This window comes from Sturnus vulgaris, chromosome 15 (genome assembly GCF_052056855.1).
Source record: "Sturnus vulgaris isolate bStuVul1 chromosome 15, bStuVul1.hap1, whole genome shotgun sequence".
NCBI lineage: Eukaryota > Metazoa > Chordata > Aves > Passeriformes > Sturnidae > Sturnus > Sturnus vulgaris.
Window position 1 is genome coordinate 9816689 of NC_142257.1, and position 19020 is coordinate 9835708.

At 43.0% G+C, this 19020-nt stretch overlaps 1 protein-coding gene and 1 long non-coding RNA gene across 12 annotated transcripts; one reads left to right on the plus strand and one right to left on the minus strand.

Annotated features, from left to right (window-relative positions):
- Positions 1-3054: 3054 nt before the first annotated feature.
- Positions 3055-18400, plus strand: SKP1 (S-phase kinase associated protein 1). 10 transcript variants are annotated; one of them, XM_088173714.1, is made up of 7 exons: positions 9105-9208; positions 11393-11445; positions 11828-11924; positions 14156-14229; positions 15433-15576; positions 16253-16393; positions 17151-18400. In XM_088173714.1, the coding sequence occupies exons 3-7, from the start codon at positions 11828-11830 to the stop codon at positions 17184-17186; spliced, it is 492 nt and encodes a 163-aa protein (XP_088029840.1). In that variant the 5' UTR covers positions 9105-9208; positions 11393-11445; the 3' UTR covers positions 17187-18400. The 10 variants fall into 10 exon arrangements, with proteins under 10 accessions (XP_088029839.1, XP_088029838.1, XP_088029837.1 ...); XM_088173718.1 differs by having other exon boundaries at positions 9138-9208; positions 11393-11469; XM_088173716.1 differs by lacking the exon at positions 9105-9208 and adding an exon at positions 9408-9453 and having other exon boundaries at positions 11256-11445.
- On the minus strand, positions 3622-9788 carry LOC148221980 (uncharacterized). Of its 2 annotated transcripts, none has more exons than XR_015806986.1 (2): positions 9567-9788; positions 3622-6808 (listed from the first exon to the last, which is right to left on the minus strand). It is a non-coding gene; the product is annotated as an uncharacterized LOC148221980 (long non-coding RNA). The 2 variants fall into 2 exon arrangements; XR_015806987.1 differs by lacking the exon at positions 9567-9788 and adding an exon at positions 8557-8680.
- Positions 18401-19020: the final 620 nt, after the last annotated feature.

A 19020-nucleotide genomic window follows, 5' to 3' on the forward strand; every position in this document is an offset into this window, starting at 1 on the left:
GTTACTAAAGTCCATGGACAGTGTTGGAGTCACTCAGTTTTTGTGCTTTCCTCTATAATTCTGTTGTGATGGTCTGTGTGAAGATTCCAGTGAGAGAACCACATTATGAAGAAAAAATTAGTTGCTGTGACGGAGCACTAACTGTCTGAACCCATGTTTGGAAGATTCAGGAGAAGAAGCAAAAATATAGATCAGTGGGGTTTGATTTATTGGTAGCTGATTAGTTCACCTGCACAAAATTTCCTTTACTTCAGCCTGTGAGTACAGTGGCTGCAGAGAAATGAGTGGGTTTTGGAGATCACTGGTAATTCCTCCATCTCTACAACACCTTCTGCATTCCATGAAATACAAAATAGAGGCATAGCTGGAAATTCCGTATTGTTTAAACAGCAATGTCACACCCAGTTCTTAGTGGGGAGGGCTGACTTGAGTTTAGGTTATCAGGAGGCAGTTAGGAATGAAATTGCACTTTTCTATGAACTGTTCTTTCTCTTTTTTTCATTTGTTCTCAGAACTTGAATAGAGCCAGGAGAATAATGATGGACAAAGGGGAGGGTTTTGAGCTTTCCATATTTAATTTTGTGTAAGTTGTTGGCCATAATCATACAAAGTGAGCACCCTAAACTGGGGCACTGAAGGCCTATTAACTCAAAATCAGGAGACAAAACATGTATTACATAGAGAGGTATATGGATTTGCCAGATTTTTTCCCCTTTCACCCTCTTTCTACACCTTTCTTTACCTGTTTCCACCCTCTGCTTTGCTCCTCTGCTTATGGCCCCCTCTTCACAGATCACTGGAGCCTGGGGCTGGCTGCTGCCCCAGTCCCTGCTTCTTTGTTGCTGACCAAGCTGCCACTGTAGATGGGTGTTCGTCCAAGGTAACCAGTGTGTGACTGTCACCTGGTGCTCGTTTTGGATTGTTTCTAGCTGCTGACACTTCCCTACAAACTCAGTATCCCTGCTCCAAGTGCTTGGGTAGTGTTTAGGTCTTCTGATAATACCCTGGCAAGATAACTAGATGCATGGGAGAGTGCAGATAGCGTTAACTCCTTCCCCATGTGTCTGGATGGTAACAATAGCTATCCTGTGAAAAAAGGTGATGAAAGGACATCCTGCCAGTGGAAATTGTGACATTTCACCTGCCTCTGTCTTGATCCAGTTCCTGTTAAAAGCTCCTCTAGTAACAGAAAAAATTGCTGAGAGGTGCCAGTATCTACCAATCCATGTTCCATGGAATTTATTTTGCTTTTATAGTAGTAAACTGAAGCACTGAGTCCTTTTTAGGAAGTAATTGTGTTTCAAGAGCCTTGGGACGAAGTCTGTGCTCTGACAATTAAAAAATTTATCCCATCTTTTAAAGGATTTCCTCCTGTACCAAACCTGCTATGGTAGTGCTGGTTTTATTTCGGGCTTTTTTTCATAGTTCAAAAACCACATTCTTTTTCCCCTCTCACCTGTTTGTTTCCTTAGTAATACTGGAGTGCAGTTCCTGCTCTTGCAGGAGGTGTGACCTTGGGAGGGGGCTGAAGAATAAGTGCTGTTTTTCATTCAGGAAAAATAGTTGTAAGAAGATGCAAGTGTGATCACAATTTTGAATTTCAAATTAAATGATGCTCCAAATTCAGTGAGTTGAAGGTGTGGCTCCACTCTCATTACCTCCTTATGCACCTGTTCCACACTCATTTATTGCTCTAACTCCTGCTTGTTGTGTCTGGATGCAGAGCATTCCTGGAAATTCTTAATGTGTTTTAAGGATTGCCGTGTAGGTTAGAGCATATTTTGCCTCAGAAATGGCTTTTTACATGTTCCATGTTTTTTACAACCATACTCGTGGCTTGTGTGAGCTTGGGTTTTTGTAGCAAAATGTCTACAAGCAGTGATTTTTGAAGCTTTGTAGAAGGCATTGGATGCCTTCTGTGTGCTACAGCAATCATAACACACAGTATTGGTGTTCTGCACGTTCTTCTGGGAGAAAGTTGGAAACAGGTAAAGTGTTAAGTAAGAATCATACTGGACTGTGTAGAAATCTTTCAGTACCTATGAACACACCAACAAAACCCTGCAGAGTCAGCAGTTCATGAAATTAGCCTCCTGTACTACAGAAAGTTATTTTGGTGCTCTAATTCATTTATCTGTACTCTTTGGATGGAAAGAGAGGCAGGCTGCTTTCTTGAGCAAGCTTTGGCATATGGACAGAGAAAAAAAGGCTGAAACAATGCTTTTGGTTTAAAATTAAGCAGTGCTGCATGTTTTAGCCTTTTAAAACCTATGCTGGAGCTTAAAAGCTTTATTCTTTAAAATGGGTTGAACTACTGCTCTCTTAATTACTCTCTGGTAAACAGAACTTCGGGATGGAAACTAAAATAATTGCTGCTGGTATAAGTAATGTATAAAACATTAGTCGCTAATAGTACCTTGGACTGATGATGGAAGAGTAGTGGGATCAGGGTGAGCATCCTCCATGAGAACTTGCAGGAAAGTGATTTTGAGAACACTCTCCATTTTGCTGCTACTGCTATCATTAAACTAAATCTTTGCTTTTGGTTGTCTTGACTTCTGTCTATATCTTCCTCAGTAGATTTTCCCCAAACACATCTTGGTTTTTGGAGGTTAGGTTCTTTTGGTTTGTTTTTGTGCTTTAGTTTGTTTCTTAATTTCAATAAATCTATTAACTGCTTTCCAGATTATGCATCTAAAACCGAAAGTGCTGAACTGTAAAACAGGAGTGTCCTGTTTACATTGATAATTGCATGAGCGATTGGGCTGAAAGGCTTTAGTCTGGCTCCCAACTGCCTTTATTTTTCAGGAGTTTGAGAAAACACTCCCCTCCCCCCGCCACCTCCAGCCTAACCCTAAACCCTGCTGTGAAAAGCCTTCTTTATCGTGGTCATCGGTGCAGGAGTCGGCAGTGATGGCTGCTCTATTCTGCTTCTTTATTTTATAAGGAAAATGGGGGGGGGGGGGAGGCGCGAGAAGCCCTGCCTGGGCGTATCCTATGGTGGGTGTTTCGTTCCATGCTTGACCCACTTTTCAGGCAGCGCCGCTCCTTTTCCACTGCTGTGTTTATCCTCGGGGGAGAGGAACACAGCCGGCTGCTGCTGGAGCAGGGACAATGCTCAGGGCAGAGAGTGCCACAGCTTGCTGGGAGAGAGAAAGGCTAGTGATGGGTTCTGTTTATCTGGTCATGAGTTTATCCAGCTTTAGCTCAGCCATTCCCTCCCGGAATCTCTTTTTAAAATGCTTTGAATGCATTTTAAAATGGTGACTTCTAAAACACAAATTTAATCCCATGGACTTTGACACTTCAAAGCAACTGCTCATTATTATCTGTGGCGTCAGAACCAGCCCAGAATCTGCTTTTTGGACTTTGAACGGCTCCAGCGTTGGAGACCAGGGCCAGGCACCCTTGTAAAGCTAACCCAGTTCCCTTCCCCTCGTGCTTATATCAAGGATATTTACAGTTTTATATGGTACCACTCGCAATACCATCTACAGAAAGTCTGCACTTTCCATTTTCTTGGGAAGCCCGGGAACGCATCTGTCCAGGGCTGAGCTCTCCCACGGATCCCGTCCGTCGGAGCGATCCCCGGCGCCACCACGTGACACTGCCCTGCCTGTCGGAACCGACGCGTCGTGACCCGACAGGGCTGGGAACTGCTCTGCTATCGGCAAGGCTGACATGCACTGGCTCTAATGTGGCTGGAGGTGGGTGACCCTCACTCTTAGCAGGTAGAGGGTCAGGGCTTGGCTCCTCCAGAGTGATCCAGATGATTTCAGAGGATGCCAGGGCAGACCTGGTACAAAAATCACTGTTTAAATATGGGGAGGTGGAGTGAAGGTGAGATTAGGAAATAGATGCTGCAAATAGATTTGAGGTAGGTATTTCTATTTTCAGTCTTCCTTCTCTGCGTCTTCAGTTTTTTAAACTATGTCGAATCCCTGCTGTTATGTAAAGGGAATGGGAGCGCTGTTGGAGGAAGAAATAGAAGCTGATAAAAACATCTCACTTGGTGTCCGCTTGACAGGATTTGGTTATTGGGTTTTGTCAGTCCATTGGTGTCTACATTGCTCTGAGAGTCCTCACCTGCCATGCTGTGTCTAGCTCTGAGATCCCCAATATCAGAAGGATATTGTGGACCTGCTAGAGCAAGACCAGAGGAAGCCATGGAGATGCTCCAAGGGCTGGAGCCCCTCTGCTCTGGAGCCAGGCTGCGAGAGCTGGGGGTGTTCACGTGGAGAAGAGAAGGCTCTGGGGAGACCTGAAAGCCCTTTCCAGTGCATAAAGAGCTTATAAAAGAACTGGAGAGGGTGTTGGGACAGGGGCCTGGAGTGACAGGACAAGGGGGAATGGCTTTCAACTGAGAGAGAGTGGGACTAGATTGGATGTTGGGAAGAAATTCTTGCCTATGAGTGTGGTGAGGCCCTGGTACAGGTTGCCCAGAGCAGCTGTGGCTGTCCAATCCCTGGAAGTATTCAAGGCCAGGTTGGATAGGACCTTGAGCAATCTGGTCTACTCCACAGCAGAAGGTTGGAACTAGATGAGCTTTAAGGTCTCTGCCAACCCAAACTATTCTAGGATTCTCTAATTCTCTGACCTGGACTCTCACCCAAGTGCTGGGGTCTGCCCATTTTGCATTTTTGCTGGGATACAAGTGACACCTTCTCAAGGATGCTGCTTTAATACAAATTTTGATGAAGTGGAAATGCAGTAATTAGCTTTTTATAGCTTTATACAGGTTTCTCAGACTTGTACTGAGAACAAGAATTTTCTTCTTCTGCTGCTGCATTTTTCCAAGATTGCTTTAAAAAACAATGGCCCAGGCCTTTGAGCTCTGCAGTGTCTTTCTACCATCTCTCTCACAGGAATAATTCTGATGTTTTCTGGTATTACACTGAATCAGTCAGTTCAATTATTTTCATTGTTCAATTTTGATGTGGCTGTTTGTTTTAAAAAATGTTCCTCATCTTTTGTATTCCTGAAAAAAAAGGATGATTTTTGCAGCAACTGTCATTCTCCCCTAACATGTAGATTAGGTTATTTTTCAGATTCCATGGTCATACCTGGCTCTCTCCCTGGCTTGCTCTCCCTATTTCAGTAAATCCAGGATGAGTTCTGTGGATTTTTCCAACTTGTCAATGGAGCAAACCTGAGCTCTTTCAAGCCTGATTGTCATTAGACTTTGACAATCCCACATCACATTTATTTATTCAAAACTGATCAGTGTGTTATCTCCATAGTCTCTAAATCACCACCAGCAGCTAAAAAAAAATCCCGTTGCTCTATCAAAGTGGAATGTGAGGTGCTCTGAAGAGTGGGGGACACATGAATTTTTGCCTGAGAGAAACATCCAAGAAGGGAATCTGAGGCTGTGGAGCAGATGCAGGGCTGTGTCCAGGAGGCTGCTCCCTCACATTCAGCATGTTAAACCCTCTTCCCCTGTTACCATGTGGCTGCTCAACTGGCTGCACCTGCAGCCCAGGGATGTTGTGAGTATGTAGGTTAGAGCTCTTCTGGATGTGATTAAGCGTTAAATCAAGCTCAGTTGCTCCAGTCTTTTCAGGTATTTGCTTTGGTGCTAAGCTGATCCCTTCCTCCTCCATGTTCTCAGTGGTCAAAGGTCCTTAATTGTAATTTACCCATGGCTAATACATGGTTCGATTCTCTGCACTCAGGGGAGCAATGCTCAGCTTTAGGATTATTTGCAGTGCAATCATTACCTATGTGCAGAAAAATTGAAATTGGGCCACCCCTTTTTTAAGCAGTCTTGTTCTTTGCCTTGCAGCGTTAGCCAGGGTTGGGGGATTTTGTGCCATTAATACTGACTGACTCACAGTACTTGGGCTATCGCTGCTGCAGCAGCTGGTTTTTTACAACAGGTAATAGGAAGCATCTGGAGTGGCTGGGGAGGTTCATTGTACGATATGTAGGGCACAGTGGGAGGTGCTGTTGTGTGATTACAGCATATCTGTGACAGCCATCTGCCTCTTTTTTGGGGTGTGGGATGTTTTTGCTGTTTTAATGTTCCCAGACTTCTAATTCAACAATAGAATTCAAAGTCCACTGAGGATGGAAATTTCTCCTCTGAAAAGCTGTAGAGAGCTGTACCAAGCTCATCCACAGTATAATTTTAATTAAATTTATCCACAATTATAATTAAGCATAGAATTTAGCTTTCTACCTGTTCCTAGATTCCATTAGATTTGTCTTGTGTTGAAAGCAAACCCCATTCCCCCTTTGCTGAGCCTGATTTGCAGTCTGTGAGCTTGTGCTTGCTGGTCACGAGCCAGATCAGAAACCTTGGTCTTTGGCAACATTGGGAAAGAGGATTTAGAATTTGTAGATACGTTTTCTGCTGGCCACCTTCTGTTATCTGATTCTCTAAACCGAGGAGTTTTAATATAAATAAAAAATCATAATATAAGGAAAATAAAGCAGTAGTGTTTAGTGCAATGAATGTGGTTCTCAGCACTGGAGTATGAGATGGTGTGATTGAAGAAGAAAGAGGTAAATGCGATGCTGATACAATCAAAAAGTCATGTTAGATGTAGTTTGGAGGCTTCACACTATATGAGATACATATAAATTAAAAATGAAAATTAGGTCCCATTCAATGGTGAACAAAGAGCTTATGTGGTTATCAATACTAGGATCTCTGAGAAACTTCCAAGTGTCCAAGTCTGCTGCCAAGCATCACCTGGCCCCCCTGGCTGCTCCCTCAGCTGTTAGAAAGAGTTGCAGGGGAGCACAGTACAGAAGCACACAGTAATCCAGGCTGGAAGGGACCACAGAGGTGACCTGGATCCACCTGCAAAGTCAGATCAGGTTGCTCAGACTTTTATTCAAATATGCTCTGACTAACAAACTGCTCAGCATCCTAAAGCCCATGGAACAAGCTTCCCAAGTTAGGCAGTCACCTCCCACAGTTCTTTGGAATTTTGTAGAGAAGCCTGTTCTAAGTGATATGCTCTGATGTAGAACAGCCTGGCTATCAGCTGAGCTCTAGGTTCTTCCTGGCTGAGAGTCTATTTGCGTCTTCCATCTCTCCAGAGAATCAGCCCCAACCAACAAAGTCTTTAATAGTAAATACTTTTCTAATTGTAGTCTCACTTGTCATATGAGATAGATAATAGCAAAGATTGCCCAAAGAAGCTATGACTGCCTCACTCCTGGAAGTGTCCAAGGCCAGGTTGGACAGGGCCCTGAGCAACCTGATCTAGTGGAAGGTGTCCCTGCCCATGGCAGGGTAGGTGGGACCAGACGAGCTTTAAGGTCTTTTCCAACCCTTCTATGATTCTGTGTCTACTCTCAGATGGACAGGAAGGAAGCAAAGGAGGGCAGCAAAGGAGGGAAGGGAGTAAGGAATTCTTGACACTTCATTGACTTGGCTACTGAACTGAAGAAAACAAGATTCTCAACTAAGAAATTCTGAATCCTGGGAAAATTCTTCATGTTAGAAGATATTTTCCAGTGGGTCTGGCTGTCATTTTTTTCTTAACGTGTAGGGTGCACAGCATGAGACTCTCTGGGACCCCAAGGGAAGGGAAACCTGTGACTTATCACAGAATCATTAAGTTCGGAAAACATCTCCAAGATTACCAATTCCAACTCTCAATTGATCAGCACCTTGTCAACCGGAACAGAGCATTCAGTGCTACATTGTTTCTTGAACACTTCCAGGGATGGTGACTTCACCATGCCAATGCTTGACAACCCTTTCAGGGAAGAAATCCTTGTTGATGTCCAACCTAAACCTCCCCTGGTGCTGCCTGAGGCTATAAATGATGCTACACTCTGCAGTGTAATGCTGTTGCAGGTATCAGTGTGCTTACAGGCACCCTGGCAGCGTCTGCATTGGAGTGATGTGAAAACATGCTTTTTTGGTTCTTAAAACATTTTTGTTTCAGATTGGAAGCAAAACAAATTGTCAGAATCCTGCATTGTCACTATGTAAATATCTTGCCTACTTGAAAGGTATTTTGCCATGGAGAGCTGATGCAAAACTGGGTTCAGAAGTAGAGCATAGAGTGCGTGCTGTGACAGCACAACACAGTGTCCCAGACACCTCATAGCAACGTGAGAGGTCATAGCCTGCCCTTCCTCATGATGCAAAACCCTTCATTCTTTTTTTTTCTCCTGAAAACCTAGTACCTGTCGTTTTCTAGCACACACTGGTGACCTTTCAGCCGTCATCTGTGCTGGGCACAGTGCGCAGGTGGGCCTTTGCTAACACAAAGGCCTGGGCTGTGTTTTGGTGCCCAGCTCTGCTCTGCTCCTCGGTCCGGGGGCTCATTGCAGAGCTGGTGTCTGGAAATGCTTTAGAGGGCTGAGCTAGAACTGCCTGAAATTCCTGATGGGAATTTCCTAGGGCAGATGTTCTGTGAGCACCACTCAGCGCTAAATCAGTTTCCGGCTCCAAGAAATGTCCCGCACGTATTTCCACTTGAGGAAGGCTGTCTGATGTTGGAACAACTTTAAACTAGCCCGTTGTTTAATGTTGTTTTTTGTCTTCTGCCGCTGGAGCAACCCCTGACGATGGGGTTTCACCGTGTTTACCTGCGGGAAGCCTCCACAGATATCCGCAGCATCACCCGCTTATCCTCGGGCCCTGGCCTTTCTCCCCGTGAAGGAAAACCCGCACCGTGGGCGTTCTGGGGCGAGCCTGGTTTACCCTGAATGACCGAGTTCATCACACGACCTGCCAGCTGGGCCCACTGGAGGGCACTGAACCAGGCCCCCGACACCGGCACCCTCCGCCGTCACGGGAGCCCCGCGCTGCCCCTCAGGGAGCGGTCCGGACCCCGTAGGGCCGGTTCCCCCCTTCACTACAGCCAGGCCGCACCAGGCCCGCAGGGGCGCCTTAAGCCGCGGGGCGGGGCCCTGGCCTCCGTCTATTGTGCGGCTTCTGGAGCGGCTCCGTCGCTGCCTGAAAAACCTTCCATCGGCCGCTCCTTCCTCTCAAACTCGTTTCGGCTCCGCTCCCCACTCCGCACCTCGCGGAAGGCAGCGCAAGTATTGGTTTTTACCATTTGGGAGGCACCGCGGCGGGGTATTTTGCTCAGGCGTTCGTGGAAGGCAGCCCGGGCGTTGCGAGGTGGCGAGGGGCGGGTCCTTCTCCCGTCCCCGCCCGGTATAAAACCGCTGCCGCAGTTGGGCCTGAACGCCGCCACCGCCTCCTCACTGTTCGTGGAGCCTCCGCAGCCTCACGGTGAGGACCGAGCGGGTTGCGGGGGCAGTAGTAGGAGCTGTGTGGGGGCGGCGGGCCCGGCCTGCCGCGGACGGAGGGTTAGGAGGCTGTGGGGTGATCGTGGGGGCCGGGGCGGGCGGAACGATGAGCGGTCCTGTGCCGTGCAGGGCTGAAGCTCCCAGGGTTCGTTGGGGCTGAGCCCTCCCGGGCCGTGCGGAAATAAAACTCCCGCGGGGGCGGTGTGGGGAGCGTTGCCCGCGGGAGCGGTGAGTGAAGCCTCCGAGCAGGCCGAGACTTCCCCCCGCGCCTCCCCCTCCCGGCTCGCCCTGCCCCCTCCCCGTGACCTGTAGCGGCCGCACCTCAGGTGCGAGTTCGTTACCTGGCTCCTGTTACCGGTGCTGACGCGGAAGGCGAGGGGGAAGTAGTGGGCATCCATCCGGAATGGAGCTGGGAGGTGCAGCTGTAGGTGGCTGAGCTTGGCGTTTCAGGCTTAGACATGTAAATTACCGCTCTAATTCAGGTTTGGCTTCAGCTTGGCTCCCAGCCTGTTGTACTGTGGTCGAATAAAGCTTTTAGGACTAGTTTGCTTGGTCACCCAGTGGTGCTGCTGCCCAGGGACTGTCACCTGGCAGAGCTGTACTGCAGCTTGCTAAAAATTATTCCCCCCCCCCCCCCCCCCCCCATTTTCTAGGAAACTGAGTTCTGTGGTATAAAAAAAAATGAAATTTGGATGAAATTCTGATGTGTTGTCAATGATAAGGCAGTAGTTTAACTTAATTCTACCTGTTTCAGACCCTCAGCAATAACTAAAGGTCTTGTTAGAAGTGGGTTTGGGTGATAGGAGGGAAGTATCCTTGCTAGGGCTCCCCTGACTAAGGCAGCATCCCTGTCTGGCCGGCTCTGTTGCGCAGCATTATGTAGACCCAGGCACAGGGAGACTGGCAATGGAGCTGGGTTTGTTCTGGAGTGCTCCCGGGCAGTCGCTGCAAGAATAGATGCATTAAATTTAAAATGCGTGCCTGCAGCACTTTTCCCAGAACATAATTCAAACTGCTTATCAGAACTGTGCTTTAATCCAGATTTTGGTTTTGTCTGCGTCTATTTATATATATACTTGTTCCTTTGGAACAATCACGACTGTGTATCTCTAGAACACCCATCTTAATTAGAAGTAGTACTGTCATATAGGGTTACATTGCTGTGTAAACATTAACTAGCTGCTCAGTGCCAAATGGAAATTAAAGCAATGAGGACTCGAGGCTGGTGTGAGCTGCTTAATAACATGTGTTGGCCAAGCCTCCCTTGGCCTGGGTTTGCACAGGACTGGCAGGCTTAGCCACACTACACTGGTGAGCTTTCAGAAAGAAGTAATGCAAGTTTGCTTCAAGTGGTCCAGTTAATTAACTACTGATATCTCAGGTGCTACTGTGAGGAGCTAGTGTGTGAAATTTTTGTAAGTTTGGTGGGGGAAGAACATTCAGAATTTAATTGAAATTCTTTGTTTCCAGAGCTGTTCACAGTAGTTGTAAAGGCTGTATAAACACATGCTTCAGTGATCTTGAAGAAGGTAACTCGATGGACCAAAAAGAGAGGGAAACTGTTGCAATGGTTTGTTGCTAACAAATATTTTGAGTAGTAAAGGAACTTACAACATATCCTACTAGCTGATTGAGAACAAATTTATAAAATTTGTGTGGCTAGATAGTTTACAGTGTCCTTTAGTTGGCTCAAGTGCAGTGATACTCCCCACAGTCTGCATTTGTAGTTTCAGACAGAAGTTGTCATCTCCTGGCTGCTGTGTCATGTGCTTTACTTCTGGGTTTGAGTTGTTTCATATCTGGAATAATGCTTTCTTGTAAAATTTGATTGTCTTTCTGCTAATGAGATCTTTCAAGCCCACTGCCTCTTTTTTGTAGGTCTTACTACAGTTTTTTTGAGGAACTTTGTTAAAAATGCATGGTCATCTCAGATGCTAACGAAGTACTGATCTTGCTTCTTGCTTTGCAAGAGCAGTAGTGAGTGCTGAAGGCCTTCCTTTTAGGAGTTTATTGCTTTTTAATCTCTTCAGAAATCCAAACACTTCTGGATGAAAGCCTTTGATCTTAAGTAACCCGGTCTATTTAACTCTGTTTGGAGCAAGGGAGGCTGGACTAGACTCTTTCTAGGAGAATTCCTTCCAACCTCAACTTTATGATTCTGTTCCAGAGGCTATCATTTGAAAACTGCTTTTGAGATCTGACATCGTTTGAGCAGCTGAAGTAAGTAGCAGTTTGGATTTGAAGGCAAGTGGCGTTTAGGAAGTGTTGAAAATTTTTTAAAGAGAAAGATATCTGTGGTGTTGTACTGAAAAAAAAAAGCACTATTGACTAATCTGTGTATTTTATGCTTTCAAATTCAAAAAAAAAAGCTCAGAAATTAGTGTTAGACTTCAGTCAGTCCTTGTTTCTTAAGCATGAGGATTAATGACTTTAGGGCTGTTGATTCAAGGAGTGAATGATCTGAATGCACTTAAGGTTATCTGAGGCTATCTGCTTTTGGGAAGAAACTATTTCAGCAGTAAAGGTGATGCACATCTTTGAGTCAGCTGAACTTGTAACATCTGCTGAATATTGTGTGGAAATAACTGTCCTTCTCCTGCAGATGCCTTCAATTAAACTGCAGAGTTCAGATGGAGAAATCTTCGAAGTTGATGTGGAAATTGCAAAACAGTCTGTGACTATAAAGACTATGCTGGAAGGTAAGAGTGTGGGACCCTGAGGAAGCCTCTTGGACAGTGATTGAGACAAGCTGGTACTGTGCTGAAAAAGGGTTCCCAGGTCTGTGGAGCAGCTTGCCATCTCCTGCCCAAACACCTGGAACTCCTGCTGTTGTAGTGGAAACTGTTTAGGATGGATGTGCTCTTGTAAAAAGCCGTGGTTAAGAACACTTGTAGGGAGGTCAGTAAACTACAAGCAGCCCACTGCCTTGCCTACAGTCTACTTCATTTTTGTGAGGGTTAAGCAAACAGAACGTCAATAATATTTTAAACTTCAGGTGATTTAATCACACAAACCAGTCTTAGAATGTAAATATCATTTGTATGGAGTGGGAGATAATAAATCAATGCAATAAGGAGCTGGAGTTAAACCTGTATTGTGAGCTTGTGAATGCTGTTAAATTATTTGGGATAAATACTTAGATCTGATCTGCTGACATAAATTTGAAACAAAAGAACTCATGGTGGGGGAGGGGAAATCTGCCAGATGGCTGGGATACAGAGCAAACTGATCCCTCTAGTGCAAATCCTCATTGTTTTCTGGTGTTTTTTTCTAGTTTTTGGATGTATTCATGAACTAACTTAGAAACAGTTATTTCTGTACATATAATTAATATAATGCTCTTGCATGTAAATCTTTGTTTGGCTGTGACACCTTATAAGAACAGTAAAAATAAGGTTGAACACTTCTGTTAATAAAATGCTGTTGAACATGGCTGGTAACACAAACAGGAAACGGAATGCATTAGGGAGCGCAATTCTCAGTTTTCTCCTGCACTAGCTGTGTCACTGCTGGTGTTTAGTGACACTCAGGTGGAGCTAGAGGGAAGTTACTCATGGGAATTGTGTAAGCTGGGCACCATAAACTTGCCTCTTTGTAACCTGGGAGAGAACCAGTCTGGTAGAACAGGTGAAATGCATTTTCAGTGCAGGTGGCTGAGCATCAGTTAATGTTTTGTGTGTTGGATGCTACAGCTGAGAGGGGAGGAGCTGAACGTTTGGGTTGTACTGAACACCATGGGACTACCAATGAAATATCAGTTTTCTGCTAACGGATGAAATTGCTGGTTGAGAGGTGATGGTGACAAGTCAGGCAGAGTTGACCAAACTTCAGATATTGCTTGAATTACTTCAGTATGTTTTAATGACAGTGTTTCAGTTTGAATCTGTGGAGTAATTTAAAACAAAACAGTAGTGTTAATTAGCATCCCACTGATAACAACAGTAGTGGACTTGTCTAAATACAGAAGTACATGATTTTTATAATGTACAAATTTGAGGACTGATGATGGTCATATGTTCTTAAAAATTAGGTTCCTTGGTGATGTCACATTGGCTCATCTGCATGTAAGGAGTGGAGGTCTGCATTGTTACTCAATTGCATAACTAATTGCAAGATGTCTTTGATAGCTAGGGTGTCATCCAACTGTTAGTATTTGGGTAATAAAAAAGCACATTCTCTAATCAAAGATGGCTAATGTGGTATTTGTTCTGTGTATCAAGTTGAAATTTTGATTATATTTTTCTCTTAATTTTTACATTGATTCCTTGATCATATCAAGGGGACAAATCCAAATCTCTCTGGAGCACGCTGACGAGTTTTTGAAACAGGAGTGTTGGAAGCATGCTTTATAAATGTTTTAATTGATGGAAGGATTTGTACTGCTGTCTTACCATGTGAACTTCTTCACTTGGTACAAGATCAGTACAAGTGATTCAGAGCATAAGCACTTCTGTGGCTACAGTATTTCCTGCTCATGCAGAGGACAAGACACTGTATCTTATTTACCACAGTAGATTTGAATTCTTATTTAATCATAAATGGAATGGGAGCCTTCAGTGAGAACTTGTGGGTAGAAACTGTGTAAATGGTAAAAATATACAAATATTTGTCAGATTGTTCAGCATCTGAATTAATATGCAGATTCAGACCACTTAGTTAGCAAGTGACTCTTAGCTGATAGTTTGCAGATGCTCTCATATGATGAGGCAAGCCTTATCATCCACTTAACCTCAACTTGGTAAAACCTAGAATGTATAATGCAGCCATAGCTCCACAGAGCCTTTCAAAAGCTCCTGACTTCACGGTTTAGAGGTCCTTTGTTACCAATCATTCAGCCTCAGTGTTGTCAAAATAGTGAAAAATTGATGAGGCATCCCAGTTCAGTAAATAGTTTTGTCTGCCAGTTGCTCAGTCATTTTTCCATTTTTAGATTTGGGAATGGATGATGAAGGTGATGATGACCCAGTCCCTCTTCCAAATGTTAATGCAGCCATTTTAAAAAAGGTAAGATGATGAAAGTGGTTATGCTGCATGGCAGTAAAGAAATGTGAAATTCATCTTGGAGTTGGATATTATGAACATTTAGTTAAAAAATATTTTTCATGTGCTACAAGCTTAACCAAATCAAGGTGCACGAACACAGGCATGTGGGCTGAGGCTGGCAGACTGATAATGGCAGAGTATGTACAGGGGTGACCTGGAAGAGCAGCTGGAAGCCAGACAGGCTTCCAGTGGGCATCTGTGCACACTGGCATTTCATGGTGTCAAAGCACTGATTTTTAATTGGATTCTGTGAACCGAGGTGGCTGTCCATGAGATGCAAATGTTTGGAGAAAGGATTAAGGGACCGGCAGTGATGAGAGTGATGTGCAGTGGCAGTTGCTGTGTCTGAGTGGCAGTGACAGTGCTTAAGAGACAGTGTATGCGCTTGGTGGTATTAAATTCATTAACAGCTGGTCATTGGGTCAAGGGAAAAAAGTGTAGTCATGTCGTGTCTAAGATCCTTTATGCTTTCAAGTAGAAAGAGTAGTGCCCAAGTAAGCACCAAACTATTGTGCCTGTTTTGGGGTAAATATAGGGTTAGGAATTGTTTCCTAATGAACAGACCTATAACTTAAACTTGTGAAGTCTCTCGGATTTGTGAAATGGAACAGGATTTTACTTGCAGTAAACTATCTACTGATCCCTGCTCCTTTTATTTGTCTGGGTCATGAGATTGCATGTTCCCAAACTCAAAAACAAAACAAACCCCAAACCAACGCTAACCTTGCTGGCTGAACTTTGTACTGGAGTGAACGTGACCTGCTGGTAGCTATTGCCACTCTGCACTCTTCCCCTGTGTAGTCGTCTTCTTAATACAAAGTATATTTCTGCAAACAGATTAAAAGAGAAAAATGAGGTTTAGGTTTTCTTTGTACAGCCCATGTATGTTAGCACAGGGACTAATAACTTTATAGCACCAGCAGCTGGCTTTTAAGATTAAGTAGTTAACATGGTTCTAACTCAGTTGGGATTTCTGAAAGCTGTTGTATTCTGGGATCGGGTATCAACTGTTCTAAAATGAAAATATTGCGGATTTGAGCATGTTCATACAGGATTTTAATATTAGTTTAGAGAAAAAGGTACATTTCTTCCAAAATTTGGTTATAGTTGGGGTTTAATGGGAGAATCACTTGGATAAAACGTTAATATCAAAACTGTAATTAGGTGATTCAGTGGTGCACCCATCACAAGGATGATCCACCTCCTCCTGAGGATGATGAGAACAAAGAAAAGAGAACAGATGACATCCCTGTGTGGGATCAAGAGTTTCTGAAAGTAGACCAAGGAACACTTTTTGAACTTATCCTGGTGAGTGTCCTTAAGAAGTGCAAAGGCTGTGCCTCTGAAGTGAAGCTCTGTTATGCACTTGAGAAATAAAGCCTTTATGCTTCTTGAGTTACTTCTTCATTGGAAGGGAGGATGTGGGGAGGGCAGGTGGGTCTGTGAGTATTGGCTGAAATTGCTGAGGATGTTGGAATGCTTGTTGGTCTAATGCTGGTATTAATCTATATTCGCTCATCAATCAATATACCTTTCTGAATAGCACTGTCTTTTATTTTTGTGGCTCTCAAGTTCAAGTTGAGGGCTTATTACTAGTTATAGAGTTCTGGAGATCTGCATAAAAATGAAAATCTAACTTTGACTGTTAAATTTGTACCTTGTATGGACCTATGAACCAACATTACCTGCCTTGGCTGGTTAACAGTACTGCAACACTGAAGATCTAGAATGTTGGCAGACTTCTGAAAGCTATTTGTTAGGTAGGCCAGGAGCAGTGTTTTTCATGGTACAAATGACTACTTTCTGTTTGACAAGCAAGTTTTAGGTACTGTACCTTGAAGGTTCTAGCTAGAAGCTTCTCAAAGTGGAGATGATCTGTTTGCATACAGTATTCTAAAATTTCAGTGTAAACGTAACTTGCATAGTGCATCTACAGAGGCAGAATATTGATATGGAGGCTTTAAATCTGAAAACTCTCTTACAGGCTGCAAATTACTTGGACATCAAAGGTTTGCTGGATGTCACATGCAAGACAGTGGCAAACATGATCAAGGGGAAAACCCCAGAAGAAATTCGCAAGACATTCAATATTAAGAATGACTTCACTGAAGAGGAAGAAGCACAGGTACTTGATCTAGGTTTAATTATAATTTAGCTGGTTGTTTGTGCTGAATTACAGTGTGGTGTGTCATAACTCAATTTGTGATGCAACAGACTTGTTACTAGTAAATGTAAACTAAAGCATCAGCTCCGCATAATTGAGGTGATACTAGAAGAAGACTTTTTGGTATCTACCATGCTTACAGCCCATGACCTGAAAAGGTCACAAAAGTGTATTGATTTTTCTAGTTCCAACATTTCTAATAAGAAAGCAGGTAGGATTGTTTGTGGCAGTCTTAGTTTGCTGTTTTGAGGCTGTAGGAATGCTGAAGATGTATTGCTGCACGTGGCTGGAAAGGTAAGTTTGGGTTCTCTAAGTAACAAACTCATTGATCTTAAAACTTGACTAACAAACTAAATGGAAAATGGTAGAGTTGGGAAAAAGCAGAACAAGATGCCTGGCTTCAATACAAGGCAATGAGTTGTATGGGTATTTTTCAATGCTATGTCATGAAACAAATGGCTTAGACTTAAGATACTCCATTTGCTTCACTTGGTTGGAAAATTTCAGATTTGATCAAACTTAGGCATGAAAAACCTGGCTTACATTAATAAACAGGCCAGTTTGGAAGATGGACTTTATAATTGCAACATCTGTGTGAAAAATTAAAGCTGCTCCAAGTTTGTCTTCCTGCAGTAAATAATCCTGAATGCTTATGGGTGTTTACGGCCAAGGCTTAGAATTTCACTGCAACATACTAACAGTTAAACTGCTCTTCCAGGTGCGTAAAGAGAACCAGTGGTGTGAAGAGAAATGAAGTATTGTGCCTGACACTCAAACACTGTAAGGATTGTTCCAAATACTAGTTGCACTGCCCTGTTCATAATTGTTAATATTAGACAAATGCAGCAGCAAATTAAGTTGTGTTAGCAGGATGTTGTTCCCTTTGCATGTGTAGTGTTTTTTTGAGTACAGATCTAGATATGGGTTTTTACTAGTGTAATTGGATGTCTTTTTACTTTGCAATGAATAAAGCATAACTAAGCGTGGATTCTGTATGGGAAGTAGCACTTAAGGTTATTATTTTCATGACACTTTGTAAGTCCAGTTACAGTGCTAAGGATTGTAAATAAAAACATCTATGGCTTCTTCCTCAAGAAGAGCAAAACACATGTATTTACAGGGTATTGATAACTTCAGAAAGCAAAACAAACCAGAATGTGTCTTGGGGAACTAGATAATGTAAAAAAGTTACTGGATTTCTTACAAAAACATTGTGGAGAAAAGTTAAGTGTTACTTAAAGCTATATAATTTTCAAGATGGTCCTTGTCTTGCATTTAAAAAAAATATTTGACCACTTTCTTGTCCTTTTAGTCTTGCCTTATAGACTAGTGAAAATGTGATTTAGAACTAAACAAACTCCTGACAGTTAAATTTGAATACTTCAACCATGTCTTGAAGACCTGCCTCTAGGTGATAGCAAATAAAATGTGTTGTTTTATGCACAGGATGGGTGTTTTTATACATGTTACTGTTTAAAGTGGAATCCAGATTTGACCAAAAATGACTGACATTACCAAAGTTAATATTATTGACCTGTGCATACCATTAGTGGCTGGTTTTAAGGCAGTTTTAAAGACCCTTGTGATGTTGCTCTAGGAAATATGGTTTCATGTGTCCACAGGAAATCTTATGCCTCTGTATGTGATACTTCAGCTTGTAGAGACTTAATTATTGCATACAAAGCTAATGCAATATCAAGCTTATCTTCTTTGGACAAAGCCACTTGCAACTAGTTAAACAGTAACTGTTTTTCTGATTTTTTTTTTTTTTTAATTTTTTTTTTTTTTTACTGTTCCGTTATAGGGAGTAGGGGATGGTTGTGTGGTAGATCTTTGAGGTGTGCTCTTAGCTTGTATTGCATTCCATTCTGTATAAACCTTAGAGTAGAATGAATCTTAATAAACATACTTATCTCACTTGAAATATTGGTGTTTCACTTCTGAATTAATAAAGGGCTTCTAAACTTGTGTTTGCAAATGGTTCTAGTTATTTGGAACTAGACAATTTTACTGTCACTTATTACTGAGTGTAGAAATAGTAGCACTGAGGCAGTGGCTAATTGAAATATAACGGATGTAAATTTTTAAAAAATGACTAATGCAGGGTACTAATCAGACACAGTAGGCAAATGTGAGATGAAGTTGGGTGATGGTTGAATATCCCAAAAGAATTTTTGATGGCTTACCAAGATTACCTAAATTTTGGATGTAACCATTATGAAACATTCAGAATTTGCTCTAAAGCAGCATTGAAACCCATGCTTTGGGTACAGCTGCTCCTCACATCTGGTTGCTCAGGAGGTTGTGGGGCCTGCCTTTGTGCTGCTGTGGATTATATTTGGTGTATTAGACATTGTCTAAAACAAATAAAATACTCCACTGCTACACTTTGATATGCTGAAGCCTTTCCAGCAGCCTGTATTGCAAACAATGCACCTCAGTTCAAAAGTGCTACTAGAGGAAAATGTGATGTCATTTCTATGGCTATGCTTGTAGTTAATATTCAGCTTGTGCTGGATTCTTACAAGAAATAAATCCATCTGTATGTGCAGTGTTCCAGAGTACGCTTGTTCCCCTTCAGAGTGCTG

What these genes read in the sequence shown, in the direction of transcription:
- SKP1 (XM_088173711.1), top strand. Translation starts at nt 8,677, where the DNA reads ATGACCGAGTTCATCACACGACCTGCCAGCTGGGCCCACTGGAGGGCA. An exon ending in GGAGCCTCCGCAGCCTCACG is followed by an intron (nt 9,209 to 11,255) that starts GTGAGGACCGAG and finishes TAATCTCTTCAG; the next exon opens with AAATCCAAACACTTCTGGAT.